The sequence below is a fragment of the Anoplopoma fimbria genome, chromosome 23, assembly GCF_027596085.1.
Source record: "Anoplopoma fimbria isolate UVic2021 breed Golden Eagle Sablefish chromosome 23, Afim_UVic_2022, whole genome shotgun sequence".
NCBI lineage: Eukaryota > Metazoa > Chordata > Actinopteri > Perciformes > Anoplopomatidae > Anoplopoma > Anoplopoma fimbria.
This window is the reverse complement of record NC_072471.1, coordinates 5,409,503-5,428,920: the sequence shown is the minus strand read 5'-3', so window position 1 is coordinate 5,428,920 and position 19,418 is coordinate 5,409,503. Positions and strand designations below refer to the sequence as shown.

The 19,418-nt window shown below is 37.8% G+C and overlaps 2 protein-coding genes across 2 annotated transcripts; both read right to left on the bottom strand.

Annotated features, from left to right (window-relative positions):
• Window positions 1-2,832: 2,832 nt before the first annotated feature.
• ucn3l (urocortin 3, like) lies at window positions 2,833-3,291 on the bottom strand. The gene has a single exon (XM_054624982.1). The coding sequence runs from the start codon at window positions 3,289-3,291 to the stop codon at window positions 2,833-2,835; it is 459 nt and encodes a 152-aa protein (XP_054480957.1).
• A 5,473-nt stretch (window positions 3,292-8,764) lies between these two features.
• si:dkey-117n7.5 (uncharacterized protein LOC559444 homolog) lies at window positions 8,765-10,680 on the bottom strand. Its single transcript, XM_054625061.1, has 5 exons — window positions 10,596-10,680; window positions 10,452-10,484; window positions 10,054-10,125; window positions 8,972-9,151; window positions 8,765-8,804 (listed from the first exon to the last, which is right to left on the bottom strand). Exons 1-5 carry the CDS (start codon window positions 10,678-10,680, stop codon window positions 8,779-8,781), a joined length of 396 nt encoding a protein of 131 aa, XP_054481036.1. The 3' UTR covers window positions 8,765-8,778.
• Between the last annotated feature and the right edge of the window lie 8,738 nt (window positions 10,681-19,418).

Below are 19,418 nucleotides of genomic sequence, written 5' to 3'. Positions count from 1 at the left end.
AATTAGGATTGGTAACAATTATTATTAAAAAAAAATGATATTCAGTAATTTAAGTTTAATTTTAAAGGAGCCACTTTATTGCATTTTTTTTGGTGTGTCCAATATCTAATAATAATAATAATAATAATACATTTTATTTATACTCAAAGACGCTTTACAGACATTTAAAACATTACATTACATTACAGTCATTTAGCAGACGCTTTTATCCAAAGCGACTTACAATCAGTAGTATATTACATATCATTCACCCATTCACACACTGATGACAGGCTACCATGCAAGGTGCCACCATCAGACTCTAACTAACATTCATGTAACTAACAATCATCCAGTCCACACCGATGGCAAGCCTTCGGGAGCAACTTGGGGTTAAGTGTCTTGCCCAAGGACACATCGACTGCCGAAGCCGGGTATCGAACCACCGACCTTCTGATTGGAGAACTACCTTGCTCTCCACTACACCACAGCCGCCCCAAAAATCAACATTAAAAGCTACACACTAAAAACTTAAAACTTTAAACACACAGCATTAGTCAGACATTAAAAGCAGTTTTGAAGAGGTGAGTTTTGATTTCTGATTTGAACATTGAAAGATCATTGCAGTCTCGGATGGGTTTGGGGAGAGAGTTCCAGAGGGAGGGGGCAGCTCAATTTAAATTAAGTTAAAAGTATACAAACATTAAATGTATCAGGGAAGAATTTATCAATGAATGCCCACTCTCTGTGCTTTGTGTATGTGTCTTGTTGCATCTAAGTACCAACCAGGTACAGAGCACTTATTAGACTAAGCATAGCAGCTTTATAGATAAAAAAAAGCTTTAGAAACCAACCATTACTGCCGTGCCGTAATACATTCCTGTCCCAGGTTGGCTTCTTTTGTTTAGTTTGTCGTCACCGGGTCAAACATAAATTTCTATAGGAATAAGCACTGTGTAAAAGTGAAATAAATTAATTAACGTGTATTGTTTATTTCAGTTTGATTGGTAAACTAAGCACTTACTCTGCAACTGGTAATTAGACTTCCTCACTAACAAACCCCAGGCAGTTTGGATTGGCAGCTAAACCTCCTCCTCTCTAGTGTCCCATACCAAGTTCTTGTCAACTTTTACAGAAGGTGCAATAGAAAGCATCCTGACTGAAAACATTGAAAACTGGCTTGGGATGTGTACGGCACAGTATAGGAGGGCTCTGCAGCAGGTGATTAAAACTGCCAAGGACATCATTGGCAAGAGCTAAGGGGATATTAAAATACAAAACCCACCCCAGTCATAACCTGTTCACCTGTTAATTTATATATATATATATATATATATAAGATAGATATATATATATATATATATATATATATATATATAAAGATAGATCGATATATATATATATATATATATATATATATATATATATATATATATATAATATATATATATATATAATATATAAAGATAGATCGATAGATAGATATATAAATAAATGATAGGCTTAAAGCTTAAATTGGCCAACAATACTGGACATGCTGATGTGTCACATTCAGGCTCTAATATTAGCCTTAGGGAAAGTAAAGGAATAATAATTTATAGGAATAGTTCATGGTCCCATTGCTCAAAAGCTGTGTATAAAAAAGGCAAATGCTGTTAGTTACATTTGCTTTATTTGCGGAAAAATAATCCTTTATTTTGAGTATAAAAATAACAGACAGATCTGATGAACATATACATTCTCATGCAGTTGCATTTTTACTGTATTTCAGGATCTTGCATTTGATTTGTACAGTATTTGAGTCCGTGTTTTGCCACTGTCGATGTTTCACGCTAGAATCTGGAATCATTATAGGCTCCCATGTGAACCTCTGAACAGCAAACCTCTTAATAGATGAATAAATTAAACAGCAAAGAGAAAAACAACCTCCTATTAAAATGCTATACAACCAAATAGAAACATGTCAAAAGGATGTAAGAATTACTAATCACAACTGCTTTGCTCTTCTTGTCCAACATTTTTAATGTGATGACTCTGGGGCAAAGTAATCACATTAAACATTCACGTCACTGACAAACAAACTCTAAGGGCTTGTCTTTCTGCTTTGCTGCAGCTCATGGTCATCTTGACAGTGAAATTTTAACAGACCATGACGTTCTTAACGTCTTCTTTTCACATTTGAAAGGAATCTGCCAAAGGGTGAGACAATTTCACCTGTTAATGCAAATCATGTCTCATGAAATCCCCATAATCTTGATAAAAGTAAATTAAGTCCTTATTGCGCCTTATTTCTTGATCAAAGATAGTGAAACTGTTGCTGTCAAAATTTTGATAATGATAAGAAATACATGTATTATTCCCATCACAAAGATGGTTTTAACCAAAACTAAAGACTATAAATACATTTGTTAAAGTTAAATCAAGATCAAAATCAAAATTTTACAGTTTTACTATATTTTTTCAGCCAAATATTGTATCATTTATTAGTTTGAAACTGAGTTGTCCAAAAACATAAACCAAAAAATTCAGATATCATCATCCAACTTTTAGTCACAGTATCATTAGTTCACATTATTTATTGTCTGGAATGGAGGTCTCCCCAGTGTTTTGAAAATGTTTTTAATAACAAAAGTCTTTTGAAGCACCTTTTAACACGAGAGCAACTCAAATAATCTATCAGAAATGCTTCTTTTACCTGTAATGTGTGAATGGAAAGACAATGATCTTCCAAATCAATACCAAAAAAAGCTTAATTAAAAAATGAATACCAAGTCATTCATTACATTTGAGTAACGAGGAGGCCAACACTGGTCATGGCTGTTAAATCTAAAATAAAGTTTGTCCACAACATCTTCACTTTCTCCGTCCAATCTGAGCCAGCAGGCGTGCGTTCTCGGCCGCCTTGGCTCGCAGGTTTTTGGCCTTGGCGACATCAAAGAGGACGTTCATGATGTTGGTCGGGACGTCCAGGGACAAGGTCAGTCTGCTCCTGCGGTCCGCTTTGCTGCTGTTGCGGAGCATCTGTCCTCTGAGCTTGGTCCTGCTCATGAAGCGGTAGTTTGCAGGGCTTGAAGTCCTTTTTTCCCGACTGGATTCGGCAGAAGAAGAAGAGGAAGAGGAGGAGGATGAAGAGGAGGAGAGATACTCTGCAGACTGCAGGAGGGACCCCCAGCCGTCCAGGTCGCTCCGGACCCCGGGTGCCATCTGGTCGTCGCACACCACCTCTGAGCCGGTGTAGAGGCGCAGGCACAGCCCGGAGGTCGGTGTGCACAGGACCGAGAGCAGCAGCAGAGTCTTCAGGGACGACAGCATCCTCTGGGACCAGCACAGGTGAGGAGGGACAGGGAGGGGAAATCATCACTTTATGCCTTTTTATTTTTTTTTGTCTTTAACATCTTAACATCTTAGTGTGCAAAAGCTATTTTTTTTTACAGTCCTAAAGTGTTTTAATCTAAAAGCAGGTGACAGAAATAAAGTGGATAAGGTATTAATCATTGATAAAGACATTAGTTACAGCTTATATATCTACCTTAATGTGTTACTTATTAGACAGTGGTATGAACTGTTTTAACCATCTTTCTAAAAATATTAAAAGCGAAATTTAATCATCAATTAGATTTCATTTTTTGTAGGTTTGTTGTGTCAAAGTATGTTGTAATCAGTCTTAACACTGCTCTCACAATAACTAAACGTGCTAATTTACATTTAAATTGAGAGAAAAGGTTTGCTCAACAATGTTGTATCTCCCTTCTCTCGTTAATAATAGGGGTTTTCGGGTAAATAGGGTTAAAATAGGGTAAGATTTTGTTTCAAGATCGATAGTTCAGAGCAAGTTCAGCTTGTATCTTCAGAAAAAGTGTTCAAGTATTTGCAAAAGAACATTTAATGTCTATTTTGGACCACAGGGCAATGGTTTAAAGGCAAAAATAGTTTGTATAATAATATTTGTACAATGATTTTAAATAAAACTTACCACTCGTGTATCCCTGCAAAGAAAAAAACAAACAGGCAGAAATCCTGTGAAGCTGTGATGTGATAAGAAATCCCGATGAGCTGACAGTGTGCGGAGGTCAGGTGATCACTGTCTGACCAGCAGTGCGTCTTGCTCGTCCATTCCCACTGCATCCATTTAGTAGGAGCCATCACACTGCAGCCCTACGCCAGCAACAACGTCATCCCGATGACATTTGGGTTTGCTCTGAAGGTATCCCATTGGTTGTGATGCCGTGATGTAGTGGTACATTTAAAAAAAAAAAAAAGTTAGTAAATATGACCTCCTGTCGGTGAGCAGACATCACGACCACAGAGACAAAGACAAACTTTGGTGTTTTTTTTTAATGCAGTCTGAGTTTTTTTTTTGGTATGTTTACACTTCACCTGATGGTTTTTACATCAGTAAACCACATATTCACACTTTTGCTAATTAAAGGCATTTTTAGAAGGAAGATATGTTTGGCAGTTCTGTAAGATTGCTTGTTCAGGACCATGGACAGCTTCTAATAAAACCATGGACAGCTTCTAATGAACCATGGACAGCTTCTAATAAAACCATGGACAGTTCCATAACACCGAACCATAGACTGGGATTGGAGGTAGTCATCGTGACGTCACCCAATGGTTTACAAACTGCCAGTTTGAAACCTCAAGTTCAACGATTTCGCGGTCGCCATCTTGAATTTCGGTTGTCTCCATGTTGTTTTTTTTGCAACCAATGAACTTTGGTTACCATTTTTGGAATGCAGAGGAGTGACGTAGAGAAACCGTTTAAACATTACATTACATTACAGTCATTTAGCAGACGCTTTTATCCAAAGCGACTTACAGGAAGTGTATTCAACATAGGTATTCAAGAGAACTACTAGTCACCAGAAGTCATAAGTGCATCTCCTTTCTTAAACAAGCATCTAAAAGCATAAACCAGAGCAAAAGTATAGTGCAGAAGCAAATTACTACGAAAACAATAATTGCAACAGACTAATACGAATACAATAAGTGCTACAAACTAATACGAATAGGATAAGTGCAGTAAACGAATACAATAAGTGCAGCGAACTCATACGAATACAATAAGTGCAACAACTAATACGAATGCAATAAGTGCTACGAGGAAGGCTCAGGGTAGTACTTCTTGAAGAGGTGAGTTTTCAGCCTGCGCCGAAAGATGGGCAGCGACTCTGCTGTCCTGACGTCAGTGGGGAGTTCATTCCACGCATAAACGCTCTGGAAGGCAGCGACCTGTCAATCACAGTAAGCCTGTCCTAAAGCGTACTCTGCTTTATGGTCTATTTGACTCTAAATGGACCGTAATTTGCTAAATTATAATCACGCTGTATTGAAGAAGACTTGAAACTAGAGATTGAGACCATAAACTCACGTTCACAATGTTTACTGAGGGAATAAATCAAGACTTCCATACAATCGGACTTCTGTTTGCAACCGAAGGGAGTCGCCCCCTGCAGGTCAGTAGAGAGAACGCAGGTTTTAAGACACTTCCGCAATGTCTTCACTCTGCAGAACCGCCGCTTGTTCCGAAACCAGCGCCAGTTCAGAATAATTGGCAGTCCTCATTCAGAACCACGGACAGTTCCATAACCCAGAACCATGTGCAGCTCCATCATTCAGGACCATGGATAGTTCCATTGGTCAAAATCATGGACAGGCCTTATCTAGAACCATGGACAGAGCCTATTCAGAACCATGGACAGTTCCACCATTCAGGCAACACTTTCTTAAACATAAAGCACGTAAAACAGAAAACAGAAGAATATGTTTTACACAGTGTCATGCAAAAGTCGCTGAAGACTTATTGAATTTCCTTTCTCTATGAAAGATTCATTGTTTACTCTATATTGTGACACATAGTTGCATTTACTGTGTTTAGAAATGGTCACCAACCAACCAAGGAGATTTTTCATAACCTGGAACAAAGCAAAAGTGTCTCTATTAATGACTGATACAAGGCATTTGTAAATAAGGTATTAATCATTAATAAAGTAATTAGTTACAGCTTATATATCTACCTACCTTAAAATGTGACTTATTAGATAGTGGTATGAACTGTTTTAACAATCTTTCTATTAGGTAAATATTAAAAGCGAAATGTAATAATCAATTAGATTTCATTTTTTTTGGTTAAGTGTAGGTTTGTTTAATAATATCATAATGCCGTTTATTGGCATAACACTCCTGATATTACACGTTCGTGCAGAGCACTCCAAACATGGCATTGAAACAGAAAAAGGTACATTTTCACCTCTTTAAGTATGTGTGACATGTATAAAAGGTCCAACATTCACCAAGTCTTTCACAGTCTGTATGATTTGCATGCTGTATACGTGAAATCTGAGATCCAGAGAACTTTGTGTTTTTAATTAAAACTTTGAGGGTTTCACACAAAACACGCCATGGGAACCACCTGCAGCGATACATTGCCGCATGTCAAAACCAACGTGGCAGAGGATCAAAGGGTGTTGGGTCAAGCTCTAATGAGCAACTTCATTGTAGGATTAATAAGATTGTAAGTCTCAACAGCAGGACTAATCACAGTCTGTGACACACTGTGCAATAAGATGTCCTCCCACTCTTGCTTGCGCTCTGCAATTGATCTTTGAAACGGAATTAATTGCTCCTCTTCAACTTCAATGGAAAAAATCCCACTTTCATTACTTTGCTGGATTGTGTTGCTGTGAGTGACTTGACATAGGATATGTTCAGAGTTTTGCTCAGCTTCAGTGTGAATGGGTATTGACCACATATTTTTTAGTTCTGTATTGAGTCTTATTTCCAACAAATAAGATTATTTCTCGAAGGAGATGAAGTTGTCTGAACCTTTTCCTGAATTGACGGTATCTTACTATGACCGTTGGGCTCCTACATGAATATGAAATCTTAAAAACTTAGAAGAGTTTGGGTTATTTCATCTGAGATATTTCTGTATTTGTGTCTTTGTCCTCCTTCTTTTTACTGATTTAGTTGGAAAAAGGTGATGTGAGCTATTTCCGTGAACAAATGAAAGTTAAGCAATACCCTAATTGTTCCTTATTGAGTCATACATATTCATTGTTATAGGGAAATAATTCAAGGCATCCTGTGGAGTTTTTGACCACTAACAGCCCAAAGAGCAGTGTTTCTATGGGCACGTTCACATTTGTTTTTTGTGTGTACGATCTATATTTTGTATCAGCCTATCCATCCCTTATTGTTTTTATTTAATGTAACTGTTTATCTTGCCTGGACATAGACAATGTTAATTAATCTTAGTAGTCCCATTTTTCTTAATAGTTCATAATTTTTGTGCAAACAAATACGTTAATAAATATACAGGCGATGATATTAATATCTTGTTTCACGTTTATCTGTAACACGCCAATGTAGAGGGAAGGACAGAGGATGTCGCATGTGTACAGATTGTAAAGCCCTCTGAGGCAAATTTGTAATTTGTGATTCTGGGCTATACAAAATAAACTGAATTGAATTGAATTGAATGTAGCAATGAGTCAATAAAGGCAATTAAAACAATGCACTATTTTCATTTTCTTTTTAAATGCTTCATTAGAAAGGAAAAGCAATCGCAACATTGGTTAGAACTCAAATATACACACAATGCATTTTGGTGTTTACAAGAAAACTCCATAGAGCACCCTTGAAGAATTAAAATATTAAGTGCTTTGAGAAAATGATTTAATATCTATTTTCTTTGGAAACAAGTACAATTTTAGATCTATTTTAATATTAAAAAGTATATAAAGATATTTACAAATGATCTGAAAGCTAAAATGATTAGCATTGTTTATTTAACACTTATAGTGTTATTTTTTGCAGTGTGGCATCTGTCTTAGGTTTTGACTAGTTGTGGTATGCAGGGGGTGTGGTTTAGCAGGAACAGTCACTGTGGACTGCGTAACCACATCTTTCAGATCGATGAAGCATCATCGCATGTGGGAGTTTATTACAGTGCCGAATCGTGACTAATATACAGAAAGCCTCTGAAGGCTCGTTGTTGAAAGACTCTGTCAAGAATCTGTCACTTTGAGGCGACTATTTTCAGTGAGCTAACTTTTGAGGAATTTACTTCAATTTTAGAAACCTGGTGGTGGAGCTGGTGGAGCATGTTGCACATAAGCCTAACACTAAGGCATCCTTTTTAAAACATAAACCAATGACACCCTGGGAATCCAAGTTGTGTCGTGTATTTTCACATGTCACACTGCCAGAAAAAAAAAACGTAAATGTGTGCTGCCCCCACATCAACACCCACGCAGGAATCCCCTGCTACTGCTGCGTAGGTCTGATGAGAGAGTCCTTTAAAACAGTCCTTATGTGACCTCCCTCACTGGGCTCCTGTTGGTCCCTCATCTGGCTCCCAGTCTGACCCATAACACCCCCTGCCAAATGAACATATGTAGTGATGAAAGTGGCAGCAGGCAATCAGCTACCAGCTTCGTATTTTTCTCACCGCACAGGATGCAGGGCAATTGACTAAACATAAGAACGGTGACTGAGTGTTAAATAGTGAGACTGGAGAGAGAAGAGATGAGCACGACACAGACACACACAAAAAAAGACAGATTTAATTTTTCAGTAGTGTTAAACATTGATCACTTTCGAAACTCAGTGTTATGACAGCCTATTGCATAAACATGTATACAAATTACAAAATTCACATTTTGAATTTCAACACACTTTGTACATAAAACAAATCAAGATCTGTTGAAATATATAAATAAATCCAATATAAAAACACAGAATTATAACATATTACACAGTTATGTACAAAAATGTTTTTCTCCCAGTGGGTTGCTAGTTTCCTCTCCAGGGCTCCGTACCTGTGGAAGTGTAAATACATTTTTAGAACTAGGATTTTTTTATGATTTTGTTATACAGTATCCTCTCATACTGTACAACCAAAACCTTCTCAAAGTAATTCTAGTTTTTTACTAATCTGACATTATTACAAATATAGGTTATATTGTATCTGACTGGTCCCCCTTACCTCTCCTCTCCATCCGACACCAACTCTGGCACTCCTGTCTTGAGGGGAATTGGTTTCCGTTGCCACCGCAGCCCCCGTACACAAACGGCCTGCATTCCCCTGAGCGAGGGTGGAAGTACCAGAGCAGAACATATTCTGAACAGGCCCCCTCTGACATCGGCTCCAGGCAGCGGTCTGCTGCTAACATTGCATGTGAGGTGAAAGGTGAAAAGGTTAACAATACCCTACAAACTGAGATGTTGTACAGTCACTATTTCCACACCTTATCTCAGATGTTGGATATTCTGCAAAAATGCAGGAAAAGTTTGAAGGAGTGGGATCACCCATCACATTATTCCTGCACGATGAAGTCTTTCACACTCTGAAAAAAAAATGGTACAGAGACCACTTGGGGCCACTAGTGTGCAAAATGCCTGGTACAGCTATGATATGTGATATGAGAGTACGTCTGACAAGATTTCTTAAATGAGATGATATAAACCTGGAGTACCATTGAGACAAGAGTTTGTGTAAAAGGGTTGCTTGCTTGTTTTGTTGAATAGATAAGAAAACAAATCAGTTGTCTTATCTAGTCACACCCAGCTGATTTCTTTTGGGTGTACTGGTTTCTTCTGATTCCAGTATTTGTGCTGAGGTAGGCCTAACAGCCATCATCTCCAACATCTCTGTCGTGAACTCAGAGACTAAACTGATCTTGATCTTCTCATTTAACTCTCAAAAAGACAGCAAATAAGTCAACATCCCATAATATCAGATCATTAATTTATAATATGAATAAGTAACTGTAAACTGACTTGCTGAATGCTATGAATGTATTGCTATCTTTTCACACAAGGTTTAGTGTGAAACCACACGCTTCAGTAAACCTCATGGATTTTATTTAGCCCCGGCTGTCAAACTTTCATGGAAGTTTTACATAAGTTTTACTCTTATTCTCTCAAACGTTGTGCATTTAATAATTCAAGCAACTCCTTACTCATAGATTGTGAAAATGTGAAGAGAAACATACATGTGTCAAGAAAAGAATATTTAAAAAAAAGACGGCAAAGATAAGATCAAAATCAGTTGTCTTGGCCACTCACCAGCAGCGTTTGTTCCAAACACCACTCTTTTCTTCCTCTTTCCCCACTCTGCAGTCACTCCCTCAAGAGAATCTAAACAACAACAATGACAAGTTTTACAGGTTGGTGGGTGGATTCAATCATCAGAGACCAAAAAGGAAAGCTTTGACTGGATCAACATTTAATGAATGCCAGTTGTCTTTTGATTTGTTTTAAATCAGAATGATCAACATTTATCCAAGTTGTTGAGCTACACAGAACGTTCATTGTTAGCCTTTTTGTGCCATATTTATGTAAATCTGCAACCCTACAGATCTATATCTACAAGGAATTTTCAGTCATATAAGCAGGGACAAACAGATAAAAAATAAACATAAAAAAGTAATTGAAAGAGCTGGATAAAACAAATGTATACGCACTAGTTACTAGAACTTTGTTTGCCGTGTTGACCTCTTTTCATCTGATTTGTTCTAACAACATTACTCATAGTGGCTATTAACATATTCACAAAATGAACAACCAACACTCAGTACTGTCAGAGACACTTACGTCAAAGAACTGACCATTCTGCATCAGCAACACAGTTGGGTTAAAGCGAATCAGCTGAGAACCACACAGCTGGTAAATGAGCCAGTGATTGTGAAGCATGAGTAAAAGCAGCTGATGTCAATCACCTCAGTGCTCTTCCTGAACTTATGCTTAATTAGTTTGATTAAACTATATATATGAGGTATGAAAATCCCACTTTACTGGACAAAAAAAAGCCTTTATCTCGGGTAACATGCAATTTCACAAAGCGCTATACCCCTGCACCCTACTAATGGTGAAAGTATTGGTTCAAGGTCCAGTGTTTAGGGCGTAGGAGCTGTGTTTGTCTGTTTTGTAGAGCATGCAGAAGAAAGAGCTATTACAATGAGATTTGTTAATATAAAGTATGTTCTTAAGGAACACTGGTTAATTAAGATTTTTGGGTAACAACAGGCGGTTAAATGCACTGCAGAGGCTGGTACATGTGGACATTTTTATTTAATTCCTTTGAAGTCTCCAAATGACAGAGTAAATATTGAAATGTGGCCCACTGTGTTTGCAGTACTTTGTTGTACCAATTCTGCCTTTGTTTGATAGTCGACCGAGTAGATGTGGGGGGAGTTAGTTTTGCTATTAAACAGATTGTGTGTTAACTTAAATAAGCACTTCCCTCAGATCCCAATGCTCAACATGCATCATAACATTTAGTAGTAACTTTCAACTTTTTCAGACTGTGACACCAATAAACAAGGCATTGAAAACATCTTTGCCGTAATCCCTAAAGAGCTTGCACTAAAGCCCTCTTAGCTTTGCTTTAAAAAAACACATCTTTTTACTTTGTACATTTTTTATCCATGGAAGGTAACCATAGCAACATGATCACATTATCATTTGTTCAATCCAACCTCCTCATTACTATGAATGACCATAATAGAAGCATTATAATATACTCTGAGGTGTCCCACAATAAGTCACAATAGATGAGATGGAGGTGATGATTTGGTGATAATTGTGTCCTCGATATTTTCTTTCTCCAAACACCTCAGAGTACATTTATTACTGATGCAAAGTCCGCACTAACAAAGTAGAAAACCACAGCTGTTACACATAAGTATGACATATGAAATCATTTAGCGCTGACCCACACTTGGTCACACTCTATAAATCTCTTGTAGGGACAACTGAATACATTAGAAAATGATGACATCCCAGGCATCTGTGTGTTTTGCCCATGGGCTTGAAAAGTTACTTGTTTTGATGTGTAACATTGAAATGATTCTAATTACCAGTCCGGTTTGGTTGGATCACAGGGGCAGTACTGGTCGTTTCTTCCAGTTTGTCTCCATATTCTTTCACTTTTTCCCCTTCTTCCTCCATTCCTCCTTTGTGGAGGTCAGGTTTGAGGGATGTCATGAGATCATCTGGGTCCTTTTTATTCTCAATTACTGCCGTTGTTCCATCTGGATCCACAGACTTTACCATGAACTTGTATTCCAACCCTGAAATGACAAACATGATACACACAATTATGAACACCATGTAGGACTGCTGTTTTTAATATATTCTATCGTGTACTATACATCAACATATTATTGAAATATTGGAGTATTCACTGGCAAAGTTTGGGTACATAAATCAGCCATTTGTCTGAGTCTGAGATCATCAAATTATCATTTCAGGTATTATAAACCTGTGCTTTAGTTTCTTAGTTTATCCATTCAGACCACTTTATTTATTATGTTATACTTAACTTCACTCTTCCTATTGCTGGATGCTGCAGCGTTGCTGCTTTATAAACAACCACGGTAGTTAAACGCAAAGAGGGGTTAAAAAACATATTTTCACCAGATATATTTTGGTATTAGAAATGTGTTTTTAAGAAGCAACAAATAAAAGAACAAGTGGACTAGTTATTGCTTGGATATTCTGTGCCAAAATCCCAAAAAAATAATCTGTAAATAATAAGTATTTGAAAAGCAAACTGGGAAACTCATATACCTACAATGTCAAAATGTCGTCAGTGGAAAAGGTTGACACAACACAGAATTGTCCTTTAAGTGTCTTGTAAGTGGCACTTAATGGCAGTCTCGTGTTTGTGAATGGCTCTACTGTTGCTGGCACCATGGTGTGTGTTCCTCTGAGAGAACATAACAGATGGCAAAACACACACGGGTGCCATGCTGCTGCCACGGGAGCTCCACAACAAACAACACACACACACACACACACACACACACACACATACACACACACGGAATATGTGGCCTGTCTAAAGGCACGCGAATATTCACTCTTGGACAGAAAAAAGTACAAGCACACATAGAGGGTTCAAAATGTACCAGTGAATAATGTGACACCCCCCCCACACACACACACACACACACACACACACACACACACACACACACACACACACACACACACACACACACACACACACACACACACACACACACACACACACACACACACACACATATCTTACCACACTTTTCTACCACCTCCTTGTTGACTAGCTCCTTCACGTCTTCAGCCTTGACACAGAGAATGACAAGATTCAAAATATTACATTTTAATACATTTAATTAATACATTTATCAAAGTAAGTTAATACATTTAGCTAACTCTATAAATGTACAGTATATATTTTAAAGGTGTGTGTTTATGTCTGTGATTGTGATAAACACGTACTGTGAGTCCAGGCTCCCCCTTGTCCCCTTTTCCTCCTTCAATACCTATTGTGCCCTACAGCAAAAACACATTTACAGATGTATAAGCTTTAAAGATATAATTATTTGTACAAAGCATCTTAACTCGAACAAAACCACAAAAAAGAGTATAGAGTCCCTTCTAGCATCTGTAACCAAGATAATACCACATTCATGTCATATTATAGCATAAATACAAACAGCGCAGTGAGAAAGCATTCACGCAAGACTTTCTGACGTCTATGATATCTTGAACTCATCAGAAACATCAACGAGTGTCAACAAACTGGTGCAAAAATGGTGCTGAAGGACTGATATATTGATTAAATCAAATACTAATACTACAACAATTAAATGCAACCATTCAAAACAATCTATATATCGCCTTTTTTAATTGTTTGTATCTAGTTTAACATGTTGTTGAACATACTACACTGTAAATATATGCAATATAATGTATCAAACAACAACAAAAAAGTATCTGCATGAGAAACAAAGGTATCCCATGAGTTTCCCCAGTTGGCACACTTTGAAAGCAGCATTGGTGCTTCTCATAGTTTTACCTTTGTAAACATGATTGGTTGCAGTAGAGGCTAGGAGAGGGTCAGGACTTGGTTCTCTCTGCTATGTTTAATTTAGCAATCATTTAACCAGGTTTGTCCCATTAGATCAATGATCTCTTTTACAAGAATGACCTGGCCAAGATTAGCAGCAACACAGAGTTTCAACAATTAACGTAAAAGTACTTAGAATTAAGTAAAATGGACTTTATAGATTTTCCGATAATTATGAATATCTTCAATATATTATTTTAGACTCTCACACTCCCTCCTCTTTTTCCTGGAATCCCGGGTCCTCCCCTCTGACATGGCTTCAATCTGCCCCTTCTGCCCCTGTCCCCCTGTTTGACAAAAAATGAAAGTGTGCACAGAGAAACAAAACACATTGAGAGTTTTAAAATTCTTTCAAACAAAACCTGCTGAGCAATATGAAAGACAGACCAATTAGCTTCATCCTCTGTATATATCCTCATTAGGCCACTCTCTGCCAACACTGAAAGTCTGCTAATTGTAGCTGAAAGGAGCTAATTGAGTAAGATATTTCTTGAAAGCTGCAGACTGAAATAGACCTCTGTGTGGTGGGAGGCTGTGGTGTAGTGGAGAGCAAGGTAGTTCTCCAATCAGAGGGTCGGTGGTTGCCATCGGTGTGGACTGGATGATGAATGTTAGTTAGAGTCTGATGGTGGCACCTTGCATGGTAGCTCTGTCATCAGTGTGTGAATGGGTGAATGATATGTAACATACTGCTGATTGTAAGTCGCATTGGATAAAAGCGTCTGCTAAATGACTGTAATGTGTGTGTGTGTACGTGTGTTAATTAAGGACATGTCTGCGCTGTATCCGCTGCATTATGCTTTATACAGAGCACACGCTGCTAGTCTCTCTGAACAAGACACAGACATGGTGATGACTGTAATCACGTTCAGCTCATCCTCCAGTTCATTGTGGTCCGTCACATTCTCAGTCTCCTCTTGTAACTCGTTTTTACAGAAATATACATATAAAGACTGGCTGTTTTTGTGTAAAAGTACCTGCTCTGTCCCATATAAGGATTAAGAAATAAGTACAGGATAATTGGCCTTTAAGCATGTAGATACTTATACATTTATTCTCAGAGATTGTTGTAGGTAGCAACTTAGTGTTCATGTACAATAACTGTATTTCAAGAAGATTACTTAAGAATGTATCATAACTTATATATTTATGTATATTTACCCTACTTGTATGATCACAAGAAAGGATGGTTTGACATATCAAACCGTGCTTTAAAAAATGAAATCATAATTTAAGTACGCCAGTATTTTTGGGAGATAAAATGTTATCTCACACAGATAGAGATGAACGGTCAAATAGAGAGATAACATTGAAATAAGTCCTTCTCAAAGTAGAACAGCTAAACTATTATTCATTTGTTACCTTAAGGTTGTGAAGTCGTGATCAAGAGAACGGGATGATTATCTGATATAATGAGGTAATTAATCTGTGATGTTGGTAACGAGCCCATGTTTTTCTTCCATTTTTCTTTCAATTCATCAGCACATTAAAGCATTAATAATGCAGCGTGAAATATATAAGTCAGTATTATATTTCCTAAATACACTGAGGGACTAGTATTCTGTACCTTAGGTCCTGTGACCCCACGGGGTCCTGGAGGTGCTGGTGGTCCCTCATCTCCATCCCTTCCTGGATTCCCTGCAGACCCCTTAAACCCTGGAAAACCTGGGAAACCTGCTGCGCCCTGCATGGAGTAAAAAAGTGCATTAACACACTAAGACATCTTTTGTGTACAGGGGAAGATAAAAAAACACATTCTTCCTTTTTCATGGGAATTTAACAATATACAACTATGACAAGCACATAATCAGTAAAATCAGTTGGATAATGACGCGGTGATATTGATGTTCATTTACTAACCTTGTCTCCTTTCACTCCTGGAGCACCATCAACACCATTGAGGCCTCCCTGTCCCTTATCGCCCTGAAGTGTAATCACATGATGAGCATAGTGAGTTTGTATACATTTGGGGAAAACAGAAAGAGGATTGTGTGCACACTTGAATGTTTACCTTGCGGCCTGTGAGTCCGTTCAGCCCAGGTATACCAGGGGTGCCGTGTAACCCCATATCTCCCTGTTTTGCAAGGACAAAGTTATCTAGATTACTGGCAGAAATTTGATCACATGACTTTGTTTATAAAGTGTAACTTTGGTCTAAGACGCTAATTTAGGCCTAACCTTTTCTCCATCCAGGCCTGGACTCCCAGTGCGTCCAGGTAAACCTCTGAAACCCTTTAATAGCAGGTAAAATAAATGACAATATAGCGATATCATGCACATGAAAGTCAACCAAAGAACCATAAGGATGTGGGGGAAAAAAATGTGGAAGAACAAATTATATACTGCTTCCACCTTTTCTCCCTTCTCCCCGTTGTCTCCTGGTAAGCCTGGTTCTCCTGCATCACCCTGAAAAAAAGTTGAATCTTTAAAAATCTGAAGGATCACATTTGGTTGTATATTGATTTTCAATATACCTGATTGCCCTTCAAGCCCAGCAGTCCTGTGTCTCCTTTGTCCCCCTTGGCCCCATCCTCTCCGTGATCTCCATTGCGACCCTTAAATCACATTATGTGTTTTACCGTGTGTGATTCCCTGATGTTTAAACTGAATTCACAATTACTGAATGTGTGTTTGCTCCTGTTTGTACTGTAGCTCTACCATCTCTCCATTAAGTCCTTGCTCTCCTGCATCTCCCTGTAGGAGAAAAATAAAATGTCAAACATAGGACTAACATAAAAGTCTTGAATGGTTAAACTAGTGTTGTTGCAGCGATGAGATATTAAAATGAAGCATTAGTTACCTTCTGGCCTACTGGTCCTCGTGCTCCAAAGCGGCCCAATGCCCCCTTAGTGCCTGCATCACCCTTTATGCCCTTTCAAAAAAAACATTTAAAATACTTTCCATTATTATGTTTTTTTTGCAGGGCCATTTGTTATAAATAAAAGTGTGAAGCAAACTGATAATTGTCTATCAGAGAGTTGATGTTGACCAGTATAACATCACTGTCTAGAATCACATTTCTATGGTCTTAATGTGTTGTGGAATGTTTTCCTCTTCTTAGTGTTTTTCAGGATTTATTACCTTGACTCCAGGAGGACCATCCTCGCCCTTTTCTCCTTTATCGCCATCAAAACCTGGTGGGCCTCGCTCACCCTGAAACAAAACATCTACTCAATTCTTCATAGGTCATTTTTATGTGATTACTTTATGATAGCTTTAGATGTGTTTGGATGTTTATTAAAGCATTTTCTTCTAATTCCAAGTGTGCAGCATTTGATTGTTTTAGCTTTGTTGTTGAGACAGTTTTATTTGTTGAGTGTATATTTGTCGTCCTGGCTGGCGAAATGAGTACAATTGCCCTTGTAAGAACAAATAAAGTTGCATTTAAATGTGTTAATTTGTGTTAATATAATAGATGATCTCACAGCCTCTCCTTTGGAACCCTTAAATCCACGGGGTCCTTGGATTTGAAGCAAACTCCCCTGTCGGAAAGGATTACATTGTGAATACCAGCTGCAAAATAAATGTAATCTGCAATCAATGCTAAAGCAAGTAATTTGAATTTCCATGTATATATATATATATGGAGCCATGATTACTGTATACTTCTTGTTTGATCTTTTATGATACCCAATGTGTACTGTCAGCAAACAAACTGCAATGAAAAGTCCCACAAAGAACCATGGAAATCATCATACCCTTTCTCCTCTGACTCCAGCTAACCCACGATCACCCTGCAAAGAAAGATATTTTCAAAATGACTTCCCAAAAACATGACTATTTCATTTCCAAGTGTCAACAAAAGTACATATATTACTTCATAGATCTTGCTGCTCTTGTGTTGTAACAGGAAAACTGCTGAGCCAACACAGCAATTTATTAAATGCCTTCACAATTCAATAGAATCCAGTCCAATGTAATCCACCTTTGAAAACATTTTGTGCCTGGTTGTTGTACACAACATGACCAAGGTTTAGTGGCATTTGACAGGAATGAGTCACTCAGTTGTGACACTTCAGAAGAGAAGCAACAAACAAATCAGTCTAGCTGAAAGCTGCTATCGCTACTACTGACACTTCAATTTGAAAGGGAAAATGTTATCTTAGAAATTAAATGGAGTCTGAACGAGGATCTGCATATTAAAATGTCCACGTTGGCCTCTTCACTGTTGATGCAAACAACCACAACAGCCAGTCATGTGTCAATAAATATAAAGTACAAGAGGTCAAGAAGTACATAGATCATCTAGTATCTCAGAAATTGCAGCACCATTATGTACACCGTAGTGTATAGATTATTTTACGGAAACTGCACTGTAAATAGAAAAACATCAAGTTACTAGTCCTTTGGAAGAACACACTGAAAGATGTCATGAATGTATCAATGTATGTATGATGCCTGCTTCATCCAAAAATCTATCCCCTATCCTCCCTGCTGTTAACAGTGCAGCTCTGCACTAGTGGTGCAACAGTTAAGGATTCCACTACGGCTCTCTTGGTAGAAAGAGCCTAATTAAAAAAAAACATTGCTGATGAGAGGATGCTTGCAGAAATTTCATTTAACTCCAAAGCCCTGTGGCGTCCTCATAATCCAGTGCAATTTTTACATTGCTATTTAACCTTAGGATGAGGTGCAACAGGTGTCTTTGCATTTAATGGGTCCCTCTTTCAACATCAAATTCAAGGAATTTTAATAACTTGCAAAGTCTTGTTTGCTTAAATCAGTCTCCAAATTGGCATCAAGCATCATAGTACTCCAGTATTAGTATAAGTTTAATAAAGTTGGTGAATGAAATGAAGGCAAGATTCATTTTTGAAGTGTTTTTTTTTTTACAAATCATGCCAAATAACAGCTTACCTTTTCACCTTTGCTGCCATGCAAGCCTTTTGGACCCTAGTGAAAAAGGATCACATAAAGGGATTTTGTACAAAAGTTCAACTCTAATAACCATATATGAAATGTTATACTCAGTTGTATGGTTTTGAAAAGTTACTTACATAATTCCCAGGAGCTCCTTTAATACCGAGAGGGCCTTTTTCACCCTGTAAAGAAAAGAAAGGACTCTGATATGTCAAAAGTGTTAAAAGGTGTAAACCGGGAAAAGATTGGACAAGCTGTCACACCAAATGATGAACAAAGTGAATGTTAGATATTTGACATGACATAAAAAAAGCTAAACATAGATTCTACATGTAAAAAGTGTTGACGTCACAGGGTTTGTCTGTGATGAATAAGCTCAACTCACCCTTCTGCCTGGGAAGCCAGACAACCCTCTGGCACCAGGCTCCCCAGGAACACTGTAACCCTGGTGAGGAAATATAACAGGGTTATAAAGGAATGATCAACTTTGTATTACACTGCACACATGGAAATGTCATTTCCAGTATGCTGCTACTAAAAATATAAAACTAAAATCTCATAACATTATGTTAGATTCATGGGACAATCAAAGTAAAAAGCAAATGCTACCCAAATATCATAAATGCAGTATTTGTACCTTATCTCCTTTTACTCCAGTCAAACCAGGAGGACCCTT